This window comes from Lactuca sativa, chromosome 3 (assembly GCF_002870075.4).
Source record: "Lactuca sativa cultivar Salinas chromosome 3, Lsat_Salinas_v11, whole genome shotgun sequence".
In the NCBI taxonomy this organism is placed as follows: domain Eukaryota; kingdom Viridiplantae; phylum Streptophyta; class Magnoliopsida; order Asterales; family Asteraceae; genus Lactuca; species Lactuca sativa.
Genome location: NC_056625.2, coordinates 21,934,102 through 21,956,799, shown reverse-complemented (window position 1 = coordinate 21,956,799; position 22,698 = coordinate 21,934,102). Strand labels below are relative to the sequence as shown.

Below are 22,698 nucleotides of genomic sequence, written 5' to 3'. Positions count from 1 at the left end.
TTGGCTCGTCTTCTTGTAAATATCCCTGTAACCATTGATGATAGCCTTGAGGTATAATTAATATTGTTTTTCTGTTCTTTATGTTGATATTTCACTACTTCCAGCTACAAAAAAGTTGAATATTCAAATTTCACGTAGGTTGACAAAATTGAGCAGGAAAATTCACATGATTTGTTTGATTGCTCTGTGGAAGTGCTTGCTGAAGTTTTTCTTGATTCTCGTTCATAGGTTGCACTTGCACTCTTTTTCTACAAAAAAAAAATGAATTTATATCGTGGGATTAGAGAAATATTTATATAATTTTATTGTTTTTTTATCTAATTTTTTTCATTGATATGTGGCTTTGCAGGTTTTATCACTGGACAACATGATTAATATGCTTTATGATGTTAAGCTTCAGCCAACTAAGATACTGATTGTTATATGTGGCCTGTTATAGACGTTGATATCATTACAAAGGCAAAATTTATTTAGAAGCTCTGTAACAGTCATCAAGTGTTTGGATTGACCTTTCTTTCATGCAGGTTGTTTTTATGATGTATGTTATTGTTGTTATTGATTCCTCCTAGAGGTACTATTCTTATGGTTATATGTTGACCAACCAAAGGTACTAATCAATGCATTAACTCAAAATGAAACACTAACTAGAATATAGGGTTGTTTCTTTTTTAACCTAATGGGTTAAGCACTTAAACTGGAAAACTATGGATGCTTGTCTCTTTGACTTACTCTAGACAGAACTAACTTTGTTCAAATGTTTTTTTGCAGGTCGATGTTGATATTGGTTCTTCTATTGTAGCTAATGGTGTATTTGGTCTTGTAGTTTGTGTTGTCACTGGCCTTGTTGTGGACATGGCTTTCCTTGTACAGGTCTCTTAACTCCTTACTTTACCCTTGCTTCTCTTCTAACCTCCTTAAGTTAAGACATGATGATTAGTTCAATATTAGCAATATTCCTCCCTATTTTAATTGAGTTACATAGTGGTGTATGCCTATTCTGTTTTCTGCTTTAAGAAATTACGATAATACCCTTTGTCCACTTTCTCACTTCTCTTCTCCCCTAAATACAATGAAACATTATTTTCTACTCTTTGCATTTTCAGGTACATTGAGTTTTATGATGCAATGTTTGTCCCTATGGAAATAGCACTATCTGGTCAACATCTTCTTGGTTAACCGGTCATGGTTAAACCATCGGAAGCTGAAAAGAATCTTGTACAGTCCACTACAACAGCTGCTGGAGTTGCAGGTGGTGTAGCATATGCACAAGGGGCTAGAAAATTATATGTTGGCAATCTTCATTACATTATGAAAGAAGATCAATTTCGCCATGTTTCTCCATCTTTTTTTTAGAAATTTCAAATATCACAAGATTTTTTAAATGTGTTTATAATAATCTAGTTTTGTTTACTTGTCAGGTGTTTGAATCATTTGGTGTTGTAGAGCTGGTGCAGTTACCTACTGATGAGACTGGAAATTGTAAAGGTTTTGGTTTCATTCAGGTGAGTTTACTTTTCCATGTATTTAGATTTTAGATGCTGGATTTTATTGATTTTAAGGGATTAATAAGAACATGACTTTTTATGTTACTATTCAGTTTGCACGCCTTGAAGATGCTAGAGTTGCACATTGTTTAAATGGACAATTGGAGATTGCAGGTCGAAAGATGAAGGTACAAATTTCTCATGTGATTGTGTTAAGATTAATCATCTGGATGTTAGTGAATGACCATTTTACCCTTTCTGTTTAGAAGTGATGTTGAACAAGAACTGACTTTTTAATCAAGAACTTTTACAAACTAAATTTGTAAATGGATAGTTATTTGTTATAAATAGTTATATACAATTGCAATTATTTATTATCACGACATGATTAGTAGCTTAAAACCAAACACAATATCAATAACAATTTAAATTTGGCACACTATTTAACAGGTTAAAAAACAAATATTAAGTCTATCAAGTCAAAAAGAAGCATGCACTTAATCATGGAAGCTATATGTAGATGTTTCTTTTTTGACATGATGCAGAATGAACACCTTTGCAGAAAACATGTCAACTGTTTACAAGTTTGCCTTGAATATTTTTTTCTTTACATTTCACCAAATCTGATGTGTTTTTCTCTAAAATTGTGTCAAACACTATTAATAATCTACTAATTTACAGGTATCTGCCATTACTGATCAATCTGGAATGCAAGAAATGGGTGTAAATCCTGGTGATTTTGATGATGACGAAGGACGTGGCGTGGTTAGTATTAGCACCCCTTCTTTGCCTTGTTGGAATTTATAAACATACATTTATTATTAATAAAGAAATTATTTATATCATGGATTTTCACACACAGTTTTATTTTCTCATATGGTTTTTAAATATGATTATCAGGTCCTTTTTTTCTTTTCAACTTGTATCCGTTTATTTTTAGTCTCTGAATGCATGCTCTCGAGCACTTTCTAATTGTGTTGCTTTGGTACGTGAAATTTCTTCTACTATTAGAAAGCTATTTTACTTTTTCAGTTATATGAATATGGTCCCATTATTTTATTTCAGAATCATAATATAATTATAATAAAAAAATGGTTGTGGAGTATTTTAGCTTAAGAAATCGCAATGTACTTTCAATAAAAAAAATTATAAATTATATTCTTTGAAAAAATTGCTAGATTGGTAGGTTTAAAAGTAGATTGCCCCAATAAGAATTAATTTTAAAAGTAGAATGAAAATGACAAGTAATTTTGTGTTATGTTTACAAGGTTGATGAAAGCGAATAACTCTGGAGTTAGAAGAGGAAAAGAAAGCTCAAGTTGAAAGAGATAAGATGCTGCAAATGCAAGTGTTGCATTCTTCATTTCAATTGTTAGTATGAAACATAGAGTAGATTAGATGAATGCAAATTTATATATTATAAGAAATAGAATTGTTTGACATTAAATTTTATGCAATGGATTGTATTTTTTGTACATGGTATTTTATTTCTATTATGAGACATTAAATGAAAATTTAATTTAAAAATTAATAAATATATAAATATATTTTTTTAAACATTTAAATTTACGATACGCAAAAATGTGTGTCATCTTCAATTATGACATCGCCTTTCTTGACAGGGGTTTTAATGATACGCATTGCGTGTCATAAATTTGCATTGTAAATGCGCGTCGTCTCTCGTTATGACAGGGCCTTCCTTGACGCGCATTTGCGCGTCGTCTGAGCGTTTTACGACACACATTGCGCGTCGTAAAAAGCTGTTTTTCTAGTAGTGAGATGAGCTCCGCAACCAATCCTTAGCTAGTACCCCAAGCGTACACTATGGTACGCCCCGCGTACTAACCAATGGTACTAAAATGCCAAGCTTTTTAATATGGAGGGATAAACATGAAACATACAAATCTAAGTGTTACAGATACATTGCATTGTCCAAAACGAAATTAATAAATACAGAAGTACATTAACCCATAATGTAACTAGTATGTTAGATAATGGGTTGATTGATTCTCAAAAGACAATTACAAAATAATATATAGAGACTACCTAATGCCTAATGGCTAAACCCTAATCACTAATATCCCCCACAATTTGATCGGGTGGAGATGATTTAACTAGAAAAATAAACAAAAGAAGAAAACAAAAAAACTAGATGAAGATAGAGGCATCGGCGGTGGTAGAGCTCTAACAATGGAGGTTAACATCGAATGCTTGTCGGAGAAGAAGAGAGAAGAATCGGCAGCCATAGGTGATTTTGTTGTAGAAAAATAGAAGAGTGGCGGAGAGGGTAATGATCATGCAACCAGCAGTAGAGTAGTCTAGAGAAAGGCAACACGAAAGAAAGAGGGCTCGAGCTGCAGCGGATGGAGCCAATTCCAACGAGATCAATAGTTGCAATGTTGATAGATAAAGAAACGACTATAGATCAGAGGCTACCTAGCAGAGAAGGTGCCATCAGAGGGAGGAAACAACAACAGTAGAAGGGGCTGAATCAGAAAAGAGATCTGAAGAAGTGGCCAACTGATGAGGAGATAGAAGGCCTAGAGCCAGGGGTCATCTGAGGAGGAGGTATAAATAGACGAGACAGTGGAATAAATTGATAAAATAGCTCTAGTTTGGTGTCGGTGGCTGTTTTATTATTTAGTTGGAAAAGTGAAGAAAAGTAAAAATATGGAACATAATGAAGGCGCCTCCGAGGACTATTAAAGAATGTCACCAGAGGTGGAAGGCGGTGGCTATGGGTTGTGTTCAGCAGCAGGGTTTTAACCTAGAGCTATGATACCATATTAGAGAATAACTTGGTTAGTTAATAATAAGGGTTAAACCTCATATAAATAAAGATACAAAAGTGGCCTAACCTAAATTCTAAAGGTCTTGGGCCTAAACCTTAATCACTAACACCCTACCCCTACAGTTTGTTCGGGAGGAGACGGTAATATAAGTAGCTATATATATATATATATATATATATATATATATATATATATATATATATATATATATATATATATATATATATGTTGGAGTCTCCATTCTCTCCACATGGGTTCTTTTGGAGAGACAATCTTGAGCTTCACATATATTTACATTGTATTCTTGAAACAATAAAAAAAGAAGCAATACAATTTAGGGCACTAATATGTGGTTTTGGAAAATATTAGGTGAGTGGTATGATATTTGATCAATATGTGCTGAACATGAATCATAGGACATGTAGTTTTAGGTATTAGGAGATAATAGGGATAGTCTTCGAACATGTAGTTTGTGCAATGTGGGAACATATTAAAAATAGTGGGTGCATCCCAATACCCTCAATACTGGGTGCATCCCTATTATAAGCTAGAGACATGGAGGGAAATGTACTCTAAAAAAATAGACCCAGTCAATAATAGGAGCATATGGCCAAAATCTAGATGTCTAACCACTCTTTTAGCCCCTAAACATCACACACAAGTAAGTTAGTTACATTCCATTTGGTTAAAATGGTTTGTTATTCATCCATTTATATGATTTCCTTGATCTTTTTGTAGGTTGGAAGGCCTCATAGAAAAGAGGAGGAGGGATATAGATGACCCTACTAAGCAGTCAAGAAATCTATCTAGGAAGTTCTTAACTGTCACTTGTTCTAAATGTCATAATAAATTACATAACTCCAGAACATGTAAGGGGCAAGGGGTTCAATTCAGAGTGCAATGGGTGGATCAAGAACAAAGAAGAGGGACAAAGGAAAAATGGCTGAAATGTAGAGAGTAGGAGCTAAATGAAGTTGGATACACATGAAAGCATGACTAATCAAGTTATTTGACTACTTTTTATTTTAGATTAACAACTTGTAATGATGCTTTTGAGATGTTTTTGTTTCAAACATGTTTAATTTTAATAATTACATCTTTTACTACTAGCTAAATTACGAATATAATTAAGTTGATACAATCCCTATGTTATGCTACATTTCTAGTTGTAATGAGCAATATTCTTGGTCATTTCCAGTGTTTTGATTGTGTTTGTTTCTCATTCCATTCCAATGTATTATCAATCACCAAAATTTAACCTATATGACCAAAAACTCTTTCCATTCTACATTCCAAAAATCATGATCAGTGAAAAAAAAAACAATGCTTGATAATTACCTTAATATATAATAACATTAAACTGATTAACCAAAACCATACATTACATTAACATTTTAATACATGACATCCCTTCCCATCCCAAAAATCAGCTGGTAATTCCCATTCCAGTTCTTAATAACCATCAAAGAATATAGGCCCAAAATACATTACAAAATACAAATGAATTATAGTGACCAAAATACATCCCCACATCCCAATCATACCTAGTGCTAACAAATATAAACAAACAAAAAACGATCCAAGACATAAGAAGCATCCACTTCAGCTTCACATCATTTGCACGAACTCAATTCAACATCATTTAAACATTGTTCAGTTTTCTTAGCAAGACATGAATCACCTCCACAACCCTAAGGAACATTAGATCGTCTACCCACCCAAGAAATGGACAACTTCAACTGTTTCGAGCACAATACCAAAATCACTTTCATGGATTGAGGTCCGTCCAAGATGTGACTCTCACAACTACACATCCATGTTATCAACAACATTTTAAAAGGGATGAAAAAGGCAAAATGTGAAAATACCAAAATACCCTCACCTTTTTGAACTTGATATGCCCAAACGAACGAAATTAGACGAAGTTACTATTAAGAACATCTCATGCAAGTTTTACAAACTATAAGGACCAAGTGCATAAAAAAACTATTAAGGACTGATTTATGATTTTCAGTAAACCACATGAATCATTTGTGTAATTTTGTCTAAATGTGATATACTTTATCTATATATTTAAAACTATAAAATCAGAGGAAAAGACTGTACTATTTCGAGAAACGTTGGAAAACAATAGATAAACCTAATTTTCAGCGCTTGATGACTACTTTTCCAAGATTGTACCTTTTGATGGAAAACAATAGATAAACCTAATTTTCAGCCGTTGATGACTACTTTTCCAAGATTGTACTTTTTGATCGAGGAAATGAATATACCATATGGAAAGACGTGGGGATCATAGTTGGATCTAGAATTTGCGTAGAGATCCAAGGGGTGAGAACAAAAGATGATTTTCAAAATCTATTACTATTATATATATATATATATATATATATATATATATATATATATATATATATATATATATATATATACATGTGAAAACAATTATATAATTGAGAATATGATATCAAATCTGGGCCACATATTTTTTTTGTCCCAAAACCCTCAAGCGTACATGCACAACAGAGGAACTTAATATTCATACATGAATATAAACCACCACCACCGTAACTAACGCAACCATCACTTGATCACATATTTCTTTTTGCCGTAAAACTCTCCTGTGTAACGGTGTAAGTATATGCATATTCTCATGTGATTATTCATATATTAATATACTTATTCATATTTGAATATTATATATTCCATCATCCTGGTACGATGGAGCGCTTAAGCGGCAAATTTCTAATATATGAGAATATACTTACCTTTATATTCACACTAGGCGTAACCTCACACATTGCGCAAAAATGCATTTAAGTGGTTAAAATAATTATGGGAAAAAATAGAAATATGTTGAAATTTACGTTTTTAGTCATGTTTTGGGCATTTAACCGAATTATCAAATAACATAAAAATCCATCAACTTATATTTTAATACTATCTAAAATAGTCCATACCTTATAAACTTCACTTTTACTTTTATAATATCCAATATATATTATAAGTTTTTTTATAACATTAATATAATCTAATTTTCTTATGTCCGATAATATTTTTTGGATAAAATAATAAATAAGTTCTTTTGAATGAGCTATTAATAAACAATATTGAACTAATAAACTCTGTATTACACTATTTATATTACTCCAATACATCCAAGGTTTCATATATGAACTTTCAAATATTAAAGATTGAAATTAAGAATGAAGTCATACAAAATATATCATTATACATAAATATCATCAAGAGTTTTAAAATAAGTCGATTAGTAAATATGATATTTAATTTTAATTACATATTTTGCAAGGCGTACATTTGACTTTATATTGGTGTGCCGAGAATCATCTTCCTTAATTTGTACCTAAAAATTAAGGTGAATAGGAATATAAAATACATATTAATAAGCATTAATATAAAACATTAAAAAGGTTATGTGGATCTCTTACCACCGGTTAAAGACAACATACTGATATCGATTCATATGTGAAATTGAAGTAGTTATTCTATGTGCACCTTGTTTTCTAATTACATAAACAAATATAAGTAACCAAACATAAAAATGTTATCTTTATATAGGAAAAATATTTTAGTTAACTAACAAATTAAATAATATAAGTTTAAGATTTAGGAGTTTCAAAAAATTAATATTTTTATTAATCAATCAATGAAGTAACACATTTTGAAAATTTTACAATCATTATTAAAAAGCATTTGAAATATTAGATTTTAAATGAATTTTGGTTGAAGTGTTTTGACCACTATATATATATATATATATATATATATATATATATATATATATATATATATATATATATATATATATATATATATATATATATCTTAATTACCTTCTAAAGCATTTTTGGTCAAATGCTGAATATTAAGTCGTACAAACATACAATGCATTTGTACAATCAATTTATGCATTACAAAAAGAGTAGAGTACATATGGTCAACAGTTGAAAAGGTCAAATATCTTATCCCCTATTCTTAGACTATTTTGACCCGATTCATTCCTTATCTCCGTATTTCCCCAAATCTCGCAATTTCTGTTCACAAATCTTTGATATATATCGCTGACGTTTCCATTTCTAGGGTTTAATTCATCTTTCAGCATTCAACCACCATTGTCACATCCGTCGCTTGGCGCGGGTAAACGACTGGTATATATATATATATATATATATATATATATATATATATATATATAGAGAGAGAGAGAGAGAGAGTGAGAGAGTGAGAGAGAGAGAGAGATAGAGAGAAATGGAAAGTATAACATATGAATGAGTTTTAATTAATTATTTTTTTGAAACGGTACAATTACAAAACAAAAAAAACATATTTAAAATATTTAATTAAATATTTTCGACATCACCCTATATAACATATGATCAATATATTAACGATTAAATCATAATATACAACGATTGGATTACAATAATCCAAAAACAAAGAAAATATAAAAACGAATTAGTATAACAAAGTTACAAATTAAAAAGATCTAATATCATAGCATATCTCCAAAAGTGGTCATAAGACCTCAACCCAACACAAAAACCTTTAAGTTTGTTTTCTTTCTGAAATTTGTATATGATTTGTATGCATGTCTTTCCAAAAGATTGACCTTTTTATAGTAAACTTTTCACTAAATGCTAATTAAACATAATATAAGTTATAAAACTTTTGAGTGTTAAATCATAATTAAGAAAACTTTTGAGTTGCATTAGTTAAAAAAGGGGGTTTCAAATGAATGTGGTTTAAGAAATTAAAAAAGGGGGTTTCAAATGCATGATATTCAAGAAAAAAATGCTAGCTTTATAAGTATGTATGATATGAATAGTAAGTTCCTCCGACGCACCGGCATGTGAGAAAGTTTTGCGGCAAAAAAAATATATGGCCCAGATTCGTTCTCAAGTTTCCTATTTCATACTTGTTCTCATTTGAACCTTTGTATATATATATATATATATATATATATATATATATATATATATATATATATATATATATATATATATATATATATATATATATATATATATATATATGGTGTGGTTCAATAGAGAACTATTATTAAACATGAAACCAAGAAACCAGTCTTTTTTTTTTTTAACTTTTAAAACTTATTTTTTATCAAAAAAAAAAACTAGAAATACAGAAATTCATAACTTTTTATTCTTTTTCCAATGGTATCATATTCGATAAAAAAAATTACTTTTCTTTTGTCAAATTCATAATGTGAATCTGAATTCACATGATGAATCAGATAAATATATAAGCATACATAATGTAAAGTTATGAATTTAGAAATTTTTAGTTTTTTTTCGATAAAGAATATGATCTAAAACTTAAAAAATATTTGGTTCCTTGCAGAACCATTAATAATGATTCTCTATTGAACTAGTATATATATATATATATATATATATATATATATATATATATATATATATATATATATATATATATATATATATAGTTTAATAGAAACCATTATTAATTAAGGAACGAAAAAAAAAACCAATCCAAAGCATCTGAATTCAAAGTTTTCAACGGCAAAATAATGGTTGTAGACTTTTACAGTGGACATATATACATCGGATTATAACAACCCATTTTTTTAGTTTAATTTTTTAGGCCATGTTTTTTATCGAAAAAGAAATGATTATACCGTTGTTCATGATTTTTCGTCATCTTTCCAAAGAGATCAATATTGATATATAAAAAATATTTTTTTTTTCAAAAAAACACACTATATTTTCTTTGTTTTTTGAAAAATAAGGGTCTACAATTTATAAAAAAATAAATACATCAAAATTCTTATTTTTTGTACTTTTTAAATATAGATTCATAGTGATGTTAAAAAAAATTGAAATTTCAGTTCAGATTCATAGTATGAATAATAAGCTGTCATATTCACATTGTGAATTCTGAAAACTAAATTATACACAGTTCAGATTCACAATGTGAATAAATTCATTTATTGATTTTACAAAACTAATTTACATGTAATCAAAACGTTAAAATATTATAAAGTAAATGGAAATATATTTCGATTCATATGTAAATTTCACTTAATATGTGAATGATCAAAGAGTTGAAATAGTAAGTCAGATTCACATTGTGCATGCTAAAATTGAAATATTTATAGTTTAGATTCACAGTGTGAATCTAAACTGACTGAGTTTTTTTTTAATTATTTTTTTTTAAATCGACGTTGGTGTTTATTAAAAGAAGACAAAAAATTGAAATATTTGGTATAAGTAGTTTAGCTTTTGGATAAAAATAAACTTAAATATTAAAAAAACAATAAAACGAAATGATTTATTTTCGAAAAAAGTTTATTTTTTATATATATCAACATGGATTTCGATGTAAAGATGACGAAAAATCATGAACAATAGTATATTTGGGTTTTTTTTTCAATGAAAAACATGATTTAAAAAAATTTTAACGGAAAAAAGAGGTGGGTTTATGACAAAGATATGAATTTTATGGTATAATCTAGTGTATGTGCGTCCGATCTATAAGTGTACATCCATTACCTTGGTCGTTGATCATTATAATTTCGACGTTTACGATTGGTTTCTTGGTTCCCTATTAATAATAATGTTCTATTGAACCTCACCCAATATATATATATATATATATATATATATATATATATATATATATATATATATATGTGTGTGTGTGTGTGTGTGTTTGAAGATTTAAATAAGAATAATTTTGAAATCGAGAACGTGAGAATAAATCTAGGCGACATATTTCTTTTTGCCAAAAACCCTCCAATGTACCGGTGCGTCGGGGGAACATGATACTCTAATGTGAATATAAAGGTACTAGTATAACGAAACACAAGATACTCATATATCAATAAGTACATTCATATATGAATAGCAATATATATATATATATATATATATATATATATATATATATATATATATATATATATATATATATATATATATATATTAAAAAAAAAAACAAATTGAATCATTAGATGATTCAAAAGTAATATGATTCACAAGAAAAAATTGCCATAAAAACATTATCATGATTCCATTTTAAGTAAATCAAAAAAAATTCACTTTTATGACAATTTCAATGAATATAAAGAAAATCATCGTAAAAATGAATCATCAAAACGTTTTTTCGGGATTTGTTTTGTGAATCATCTAGTGATTCATTTGTATTGTTTGTGAAAAAAAATATTTCGAAATTTTTTTTTTACATTTCTACCAAAGAAAATTCTTACCATATATATATATATATATATATATATATATATATATATATATATATATATATATATATATATATATATATATATATATATATATATATATATATATATATATATATATATATATATGAATATTTACTCGAGAATATGTATACTTATTTATATATGAATATACTTATTTACATATGATTATTAAATTCCTCCGATACGCCTGTACGCGAGAAGGTTTTTAAGGTAGAAAAAAATCATGGCTGAGATTTGTTCTCGCATTCTCAATTATATAATTGTTATAATTTCAACCTAAGTGTGTGTGTGTGTGCACATATATATATATATATATATATATATATATATATATATATATATATATATATATATATATAGAGAGAGAGAGAGAGAGAGATAGAGAGAGAGATGTTCATTTGAGACCATGTTAATTTTGTGAGACATGTGGACACGATCTTAGCCAATTATATTCATGATCAAAAAATTAAAAAAAAATAAATAAATCTAAAATACAAAATAAAAGAAAAAATATGAAAATTCTTTTTTTTAATTATTATTTTTAATATTTTATTTACTTAAAAAAATTAAAATTAAAATAAAATAAAAAATTACCGTTTATACGTGAAATATTCTAATAGAATATTACACTATAAATATTGAAATTTATCTTTTATTATGTTAGAATATTATACTATTCTACTAAGGGAAATTTTCAGAAAAGTCCAAATATTTACGGAAAAGTTACACTTTAGTCCCAAGATTTTTTTTTTTGAACGAAAAAGTCCCAAAAACTGGAAAAAATTTGCAGTTTGACCCTTTTTGACCGGTTGAAACCGGTACCAAATTAATTTGGGACTATTTTATAAACTAATCCAAAATATTGGGACTTTTCTGTAAAAAAAATTATTATGATTTTTCTGTAAACAAAAAATTGTTATTATTAATATTGTTACTAATACATATAAATGCATTTAAATGAAAAAAAATAATATTAATGACATTGTTTAAGGGTGGAGGTGGGGGAGATGTTGATGCTTTTAGCATTGAAATCATGAATGTTTGTTTCTATATTTTTACTTTGTATATGGTCATTTCACATTTGTTGTTATTGTTTTCAATTCAGAATAATAATACTTATCAATTTAAAAGAAGTTGCATATTTGTGAAATTGTTTATAAATAGTTTAAGCTAGAAGGATTTCTCACTTTGTATATAAAAATGTTTAAGGTAGAAAGATTATTTTCCAAATCCAACAGATCCACTACAAACATCTACATAGGTAGTTCATATCAAAATTCAAAAATATTAATTACAATATCTTGTTTAATAAAAAGTAATAGGATACGTTTTTTGGATTATTACTTTTAAATTTTGATTAATATTTTTGAATTATTCCTATTACTTTTTATTAAACAAAATATTGTAATTAATACTTTTGAATTTTGATATGGGTTACCTATGCAGATGTTTGTAGTGGATTTGTTGGATTTGGAAAGTAATTCTTCAACCTTAAACAATTTTATATACAAAGTGAGAAACCCTACTACCTTAAAGTATTAATATGCAACTTCTTTCAAACTGTTAAGTATTAATACTCTGAATTGAAAACAATAATAACAAATATGAAATGACCATATACAAAGTAAAAATATACAAGTAGACATTCACGATTTCAATACTAAAAGCATCACCATCTCCTCATCCTCCACCCTTAAACAATTTCATTAATATTATTTTTTCATTTAATGTATTTATATGTATTAGTAACAATATTAATAATAACAAGTTCAAAAAATAGTATTCTTATTTATATTTTTAATAATAATAATAATAATAATAATAATAATAATAATAATAATAATAATAATAAGAGTTCTGTTTGTAGAAAAGTCCTAATATTTTTGTTTACAGAAAAATTCTAATATTTTTTGTTTACAGAAAAGTCCCAATATTTTGGTTTACTTTACGAAATAGTCCCAAATTAATTTGGTACCGGTTTCAACCAGTCAAAAAGGGTCAAACTGCAAAATTTTGCCAGTTTTCAGGACTTTTTCATTCAAAAAAAAAATCTTGGGACTAAAGTGTAACTTTTCTGAAGATTTCCCTTCTACTAAAGTTGTTAGATATGTTAAAATACTCTAATATTCTTCTACAATTATTAGAATTTATAGAATATTATAATATTATATTAGTATTAAATTTGTTTGAATATTTTTAGTTTAATATTCTAGTAGAATATATGAATATTCTAACAATTTTGTTGTAATTTTTATACTAGAATATTCTATTAGAATATTTCACAAATATTAAAAAAATGGTAATTTTATTTATTTATTTTTATATTTTTTTGGAAAATATAAAAGTCATAAATAATATTTAAAAAAATTTCCATTATTTTGCATGGTAAAAATATTTTTTTATCACTAAAATGAGTGGTTAGGATTGCGTCTCCATATCTCAAAAATGATAATTGTTTCAAATAAACCTAACATTCTTTATATATATATATATATATATATATATATATATATATATATATATATATATATATATATATATATATATATATATATATATATATATATATATAAATTACTTAGAGATCACAATTTTTTTTTAACTTTATATTCTTAAAATTCATAACTTTTTATATAATTTCACTAAATTTTGTTTGAAAAAAATAAGCAAAAAAAAAAATTTGATTTTTAAAATTTTTTTCAACGAATTTGAAAAAAAAAAACTACGAATATTTAGATTTATATTTAAAGAAAAGAAGCTAAAACAAATATGAGGTTATTGCTCGGAAGCAATGGTCCTTTTAATATTGAATTAAAAGATAATGAATTTGAAGTTGCAAAAGATCCACATATGACTTCAAATCGGATGGCTTACTCCTTGTTGTGTGTTTATCCATTCCATGTCCCCTTGTCCCTCTTTTATATATATATATATATATATATATATATATATATATATATATATATATATATATATATATATATATATATATATATATATATATGGGAAAAGTGAATATACCCTTAAGGGTATATAAGTTTAGGTACCCAAACACGTTATAATACGTCATTTTGTTTGATATATTTATTATAATGTTCTTAAACTTCAACCTCTAACTTGATTTACTTTCAAGATTTTCCAATTTTCACTATTATCTTTCTCTTACATCGTATCTTTTTACCGAACACCTACTAGTCTATATATATTGTAGTTGAAAATGAAAAATATGTAAGAGGAAGATAAATGTGTAATTTATAAAAATTATGAAAGTAAATCAAGTTAGAAGTTAAATTATTAGAACATTAGACAATTAGAATGTATTATATAATACAAAACGACGTAATATAGTGAGTTTGGGTACCTAAGCTTATATACCCTTAAGTGTATATTCATTTTTCCATATATATATATATATATATATATATATATATATATATATATATATATATATATATATATATATATATATATATATATAGGGTTAGGTTATTTCGTTTTCATTATCTATTATGTATATGTATGATTGATTCTGGACTAATCATTTTAGTTATTTTAAGAAATTAATTAATGCATATTACATGTTGAAGATATAATGGATATTAATTACATCTTCAGCATTTAATATGCATTAATTATTTTTTTAAAATAACTAAAATGATTGGTCCATAATTAATCATACATGCACACAATAGATAGTGATATATATATATATATATATATATATATATATATATATATATATATATATATATATATAGAGAGAGAGAGAGAGAGAGAGAGAGAGAGAGGACTATGTATAAATAGTTAATAATTAAAAGTTAGCAAATGATGCATTGCAAGGAATAATACAAATACATTATGTACAGAATATTCCAAAATATATAATTCATTTAAAAAGTATGTTTAATGTACAAGTACTAATCAAATATAGGTTCGAAGTTCATTTAAATATGATCCTGGTAGTAAAGTATTAATAATCGAAACATAAGCATTTGTTCAATATACATGACAAAGGTTTTAAAAAGCCTAACATCTTTTTTTTCTTTTTGGCTTCAAATCTTGAATTCGATGCCCGACTTTAACAAAACGAGGTTTTAAGTTATATATGTTTATAGAAATAAATAATAATAAAAAAATATTTATAAAATTATTAGTTATATATAAAATTGTTGCCTAAAGTCACGTCTTACAAACTACTTGGCTCACCATTATTCTATAAAAAAAATTAGAGACTTGACATTGTCGCCGAATCATCGCCTAGCATTATCTTTAAGCTTGTGTATAACATATTAGTTTTAAATAGAAAACACTTTACTATAAAAATATACTTAAACCGATTAAATATCTAATAATCATTACTACTTCAATATTTGGTGTATTAAAAATATATAGAATAAAAAATTATTTTTTTGGAGATGTAATCAATGTCTATTCCGCATTAAACTTCATTTTCAAGTAGATATTGAAACACAAACCTTGGCAAATTTGACAAGGAAGTATGCGAATCCAAATTGATAAGATGAGGGCAAATACTTGGCATGATATTTTTATATTAATATCCTTTTCAAGTGATACTCACCAAGATATAGACACTTCCCAAAAATGTATTATCTATCTCATTAATATATATATATATATATATATATATATATATATATATATATATATATATATATATATATATATATATATATATATATAATGTGAGACAACTTAATTTTATGAGACCGTGAGACGCAATCATAACCATTCATTTTGTAGATAAAAAAAATATTTTTAAAATGCAAAATAATTGAATTTTTTTGAATTTTTTTTTCAAATATTGTTTTCGTTATTTATATATTCAAAAATATATATATATACAAAATAAAATAAAATAAAATATACGGTTTTTTACATATTCTAATAGAATATTAGAATATTTTACATATTTGAAAAATCTAATAGAATATTCTAACATTCTAAAAATCACATTAGAAAATTTATAGTATAATATTCTATTAGAATATTTCATGTATTTTTTTAAAAAAAAAATGGTAATTTTTTTGGGTAAGAAGGTGACGAAAATAATAATTTAAAAAAGTATTTTCGAGGTTTTCCTTTTATTTTGCATTATAAATTTATTTTTAGATTGCGATTCATTATCTCACAAAATTAGTATGATCTCAAATAAACCTAAACTTTCTCTCTCTCTCTCTCTCTCTCTCTCTATATATATATATATATATATATATATATATATATATATATATATATATATATATATATATATATATATATATATATAGTGATTCAAATGAGAATCCAAAAATGTTAAGAACCTAAGAACTATTTTTAAATGTTTTTATAAAAGACATTTTTGATAAATCCAACATTTATATTATATTAAACAAACTTTTTCATTCTCTAGTATATAAACTACTTTACATTTGTCATCGGACCACTGCCAGACAGTCGTTGGACCGCCGCCGGACTAAAATTAAATTCAGTAACATTTTTCTGGTCGTATTCACATAATAATAGAATAAATTTACATTGTATCTCCTCTTTCTTTGGTAATATTTTTTATTTTTCCAACCAAAATATATAAAATTTTAGTAAAAAAAAATAGAATTATTTTCTAAAAAAAATCAATTTTCTTTTTTCAAAATTGTTGATTTCGTTAAAAAAAAAATCCTTGTATAGGAAAATATTCAAGGCTTAAAATACAATATTCATAGTTTAATAAACATAATAATACACTAATACACAATTTAATATTTTCGTATATACTTTCATTAATATTTTAACATAAAAATTACATAAAACATACAACGTAATACAATTCATTGTTAGTTTAATACATAAAATTTACAACATAACATAATACAATCTATTATACAGTAATTCACATATTTAAATAAATCAAACACAAACTCTCACCACCATGACGACCAACTACCACATGTCATCACCAACCACCCGTGCCACAACCACCCGTGCTACCTTCATAATCATCCTACCTTCCAAATAAAATCTGTATGTAAAATCATCGATTGCCAGCTTAAATATTATATTCACAATTTATTTAACCAATTAATTCACTTATCCGTAGTTTAATGTAAAATAATTATAAAAACTAATACATTTTACATATTCATACAACAAAAAAGTAAATATAGTCACAAGAAATTAATACAAACATTCATACATAAATCATTCATACTTTAACACAAATTCATTAAAAATTCACAGTAAAATAACAATTTAAATAGAAAATCCACAACTTAATGCATGCAATTTGTAACATTCTATTTATTTAATAAATAAATAGATTAAAAAAATTGATGAACGAATAGTCGCCCTAAAACCAATAATATTTAGCGGAGAGTGGTTTCGGGGAGCCAAATGACACATTTTAGACTTTCGGGGGTCAAAGTGTAATTTTAGGATGTATTTTGTAAAGATTTTTAGAAGTTAGGGTGTGTTTGGTAAGTATTGGACTGGATTTGAAAGAGATTTCAGAAGGCAGGGGCTAAATCGTAAATTTTAGACTTTATTTGGAAAGAATAATGGAAGGAGGGACCATTTCTATGATTATGGGATAGATCTTAAAGGATTCGGGTATATAACCCTATCACCACTGGTAAACCCTAACCCTACTTCACTATTCTTAGCCGCCAACATTGTATTCCCATCGTCGGTCGCTACCGCCTTGTGAGTTCAAGCACCAACCACCGACGACCGCTTGCCACTCCGATGATCGAAGAGACCGATATCGCGGCTACTGTTGTTGTTCTAAATTGCCATTGTTTCTCGTCAGAGACCGTGAGCCCCTCATCTCCGTCCTTTTCTGTCACTGAGCTATCGTCGCCCATCACCACCATCTATCTAGCAGATGTTGTGGTGGAGCCTCCGCCATTCTATTCCATTGATGCATTTCTAGTCGCCGTTGCTTCCGTCACCGTGTCCGGGAAAGATGTGTGGTGTTCCACTACTAGTTCGTGTTTGTGCGTGCTTCAGCCCGTAGGTAGCAGCCATGAGGGTGGGCTGTGGTTGTTGTTCGACTGTGGAGGCTCGTTTGGCTAGAGAAACCCCGTGAAGAGCCACCATGGCGGCCAACCATGGTGATTGCCGCCGTCAACGCCGTTGTTGACGTTCTCCTATGCCGCTACCGCCGCCTTATGCCACCAGGTGGGTGGCTGGACTTCCTTTATGAACAAAAGACGTTTGTTGTGTGTGTTTTGTTTGGCCGGATAACCGAGAAAGGTCACCACCACCACGGTGAGGTGGTGGCTGCCACCATGTGCTACCGTCGACCACCACTAGGGTGGTTGTGTGTGTACTTGTATTAGTGTGTGTGTGTGTGTGTATGTTATTTCGGGTTTTGCTTTGTAATATTGTATTTGGTGCGAAAATAATACAAGTAACTGGTAACCACCACCGTAAGGTGGTGGCTGCCACCGTGATTCGCCGTTGACCAGCGCTACCCGAGGTAGTAGTGGGTGGTGCTCGCCTTATGAAACCCTATTGGGCCTAATGAAGCCCTAATTGATCTACGGACTTAGTTTTGGGCCTATTGGGCTATGATTGGGTTTAAGACCCTAATTAGGGTTTAGAAAACCCTAATTTTGGAATTATTGGTTTGGACTTATCGGGACCCGAATTTTGAATCATTGGAGTGAAGATTGTTGGATTAGGTGTCTAAGTTCATAACTATTTCTGGGATGTACTTGACCCGATTAGCATGGTCTATTTGGGTTGCATGGCATCATGTATTTGAATAGACCAAAATGAAAGAAATAACACTTTAGGGTTATTAATATATTATATGTTCTAATATATTAATAATATTATTTAACTAGTATTGATCAAGAATTAATTTGGCATTAATTAAGTGATCAAAAGAAGACTAATTAAATATATGGGTTGATTATGTAAATCATCCATACTTATATAGTGGACTAATGTTTCATGGATTATCAAGTTGGGCTAAAACCCATAGGATGCTCCATGGAGGCTCCATGGTGTTCTTGTACCCATGGATCCAAGAAATGACGAGTCATGTCAATTATGGTTTACTTGGTGTAACCCTAATTATGACACACTATATAAGCAACATGTTGTAGAACAAAATCGGCACTAGAGTAAGAAACAAGAGGACCTAGCTGATTCTAAGTGTGTGGCATTTCTCTCAAGTTTATTCCAAGTGCATTTGGTGTTGTGTGAGACATTTGAGGCATCACACTTGGGGTGCTAGGCTCACAAGGTTCTCAAGGAATCCAAAGTACTACAAGGTATGTTTTCGTACTATCTTTTATGATTAAAAGTTCCCTTGTATGCTAGATAGGTTAAGAACCTTGGAAAATCAATTTTGCATGTATCATAGATAAAACATAGATCCAAGGTTTCTAGGGTTGCATATACACCATAAGAGTGTTAGAATGCTTAAAACCCATCAGTGGTTTCAGAGCCTAGGCTTGTTTTCTTGTTATACTTGCAAAATTGGTTGAAAAATTGAAGTTTATTGTTGTCTGCTCATCAGACTCGCCGAGTCCATGAAGGGACTCGACGAGCCCAAGGCTAATCCCATCGAACTCGTCGAGTTGGTTTATGCACTCGACGAGTTGGACCCCCAGATAACATATCTTCGACTGTTTTGGATGGAATTGGACTAGGAACATTACCCTAAGTTGTTTTTCAACTTATAAACCTGTTTTGATGTGGTAATGTTCATGCTAATCCAATTTCAAAGATAATTGTCAATAGATTCATGTTTTGTATTAGTTTAATGATTAGGCTAATTACATGAAAGAGTTTGATTAAATTATCTTGTTCTTATGAGTTGCTTAGATTAATAGAAAAGTTATGTGAAATTGTTGTTTTCAATCCAAATTAATCTAAGAGTTGGTTCTAAAATGTGTTCTTATATCTTGTCCTCAAGTTATATGAAAAGTAACATTTAAGATTCATAAAACTCATAAATATTTCCATAGGTTATGAATAAAGAAAAGTCATATTCTTTTAATAGTTTAAAGTCTTCCATAACTTGTCCTCAAGTTATGGAACTTGAAGAGTTTTTGGATTAAAACTACTTTAAACATATAAGTTATGGAATTGAATAGTTTTGAATAGTTTCAGAACTTGCCCTCAAGTTTTGGGATTTGAAAAGTTTTCCCTTATGAATACTTTAATTCCAAGTTAAACCCCTAGAATTTTAAAAGTTAAAATTCAACCCTTATACTTTTTAATATTATAAGTTAATAATATATATATATATATATATATATATATATATATATATATATATATATATATATATATATATATATATGTATAAGAACAAGTCGTTTTACCATTAGTAGGCCTCATTCACGAAGTTGGTCTATAAGGGGGGTATAAGGTTGTTGCCTATAAAATGACAGCTTAATGGGTGTCCACTCTCACCCCACCACTTCCTTGATCGGTGGAGGGTCGTTAGCCGAACGGGTAGGACAAGGACTAGAATTCTCCCTTCATTAAAAGTATTAATGATAAATATAAAGTAACTAAATGTTTTTTATAATTCCCAATCTTAGTTACTTTAGGAAAATGTGGATAAGGTGCTAATCCATGAAATTACACTTTGCACTTTGCTTAAGTCGGTTAGTGGGGCGCATGTGGTTAACCAGCAAACTAGCTGGACTTAACAAGGTAGGCAAGGGGTAACTTAATATTAATCATAGTATCGGTGGAGTGCATGTGGTTAACCGACACATCGATTGAGGGGTAAATATTAAGGGTACCAAGTAATTTGCATGGTTACTTCACACCTTGTTTTGTGATCCTCGGCATCCCAGTCACAAAACCTGAAGGGCACCATCGAGATTGAAACATGCCATTGAAAGTTCAATGAATCTAAAAAGATCTAGGAGTTTCAAATCCAATTAAAACCTAATAATTTATTTCATTTTTCATGGTGGAAATTGGTGAATCGTCATTCACCTACCTTCAAATATTTTATAGCTTGGATTACGGCATCCCTCTTCCAAGTTATAAAATATTGTGCTGGGTCCTAGCCTTAATATTTCATATTGGGTGTTATATTAAGGACTTTAATCAACTAACTTGAATATCTCCCATTATAGATGTCTGGTTTAGACAATTGTGATCTTCCCAAATCTCATGGAAATCATACTTCTCTACCACCACCTCCTCCATTTATTCTCCCTGACCCACAAGCTCGAAGACTTGAAAAATTCAAGGTCACTCAAGCCCTAATAGCAATGAAAAATAAAGATGGAAGACATATGTGCACTCATGTCTTAGGAATGAAGTTACACTTTGACAGGTTGAGAATGTTGGGTGTCATTGTCCTAAGGAAGTTGGCTATTGACTGGGTTCTTCCGTCACTTCCTAAGTCTTATAGCGAGTTCATTAAGAACTACTATGTGACAGGTCACGACATGACCCTAATAGATCTATCTTATTTGCTTGTTGCTGCTGAGTCAGAAATGATGTGGCGCAATGGTCAAGCAAATATAGGTGGAAGGTCTATTTCTCAAACTTCCATGGAAATTGACAATGGTAACATTAGAAGTCCAGAAAAGCTTTCTCCTCCCAATGGAAAGGGATCGGCCTTGGTCAACCCGGTTGACCAAAAGGTAAAGGGAAAAGCTAAGTCTGTGATAGTCCCGTGTACCATTCCCAAAGAGTCTATATGTTTTCATTGTCAAGAGAAGGGGCATTGGTTGTGAAACTGCCCTAACTACCTGAAAGATCTAAGAGAGAAGGAAAAATCAAAAGGATTTGACTCTACTTCAGGTAAGTCCACTATCTAACTCTGTTTAGTTCCCTATTGATGATTCTTAATACAAAATGTGACTCGATTACCTTTTAGTGTTTGGCGGGATCAAGCAAAGGGAAGGAAACTTAAAGAAAGTGTATGTTGAATCTGATCGCGAAGATGGATCTCAATTGCATGGTTCGAAGATCGGATTCTTGAGCTACTACTTAGAGAGTTATGATAGATTGCTAGAAAATATGTAATATCATAGTTTTCATTTAAAGTTGCATTGTAAGGAAAGTTTTTCCGCATTTAATAAATCAATTAAAATTTCGTTTTATTTTATATGTCCTTGCAATGGCACTTATGGAAAATTGATGTTTGTATGTTTTTAGCAAT

At 28.8% G+C, this 22,698-nt stretch overlaps 1 protein-coding gene across 1 annotated transcript; it reads left to right on the top strand.

Moving 5' to 3' along the window:
• The first annotated feature begins 1,182 nt into the window (after window positions 1-1,182).
• On the top strand, window positions 1,183-3,755 carry LOC111907323 (uncharacterized). The gene is made up of 6 exons (XM_023903090.1): window positions 1,183-1,332; window positions 1,419-1,502; window positions 1,598-1,672; window positions 2,030-2,068; window positions 2,166-2,249; window positions 3,603-3,755. The coding sequence occupies exons 1-6, from the start codon at window positions 1,183-1,185 to the stop codon at window positions 3,753-3,755; spliced, it is 585 nt and encodes a 194-aa protein (XP_023758858.1).
• Window positions 3,756-22,698: the final 18,943 nt, after the last annotated feature.

Bases quoted from the DNA above. Each gene is read 5' to 3' on its own strand.
- LOC111907323 (XM_023903090.1), top strand. From the start codon at position 1,183: ATGGTTAAACCATCGGAAGCTGAAAAGAATCTTGTACAGTCCACTACA. The intron at 1,333-1,418 runs GTTTCTCCATCT...TTTACTTGTCAG, and splicing joins AAGAAGATCAATTTCGCCAT to GTGTTTGAATCATTTGGTGT. The intron at 1,673-2,029 runs GTACAAATTTCT...GACATGATGCAG, and splicing joins TTGCAGGTCGAAAGATGAAG to AATGAACACCTTTGCAGAAA.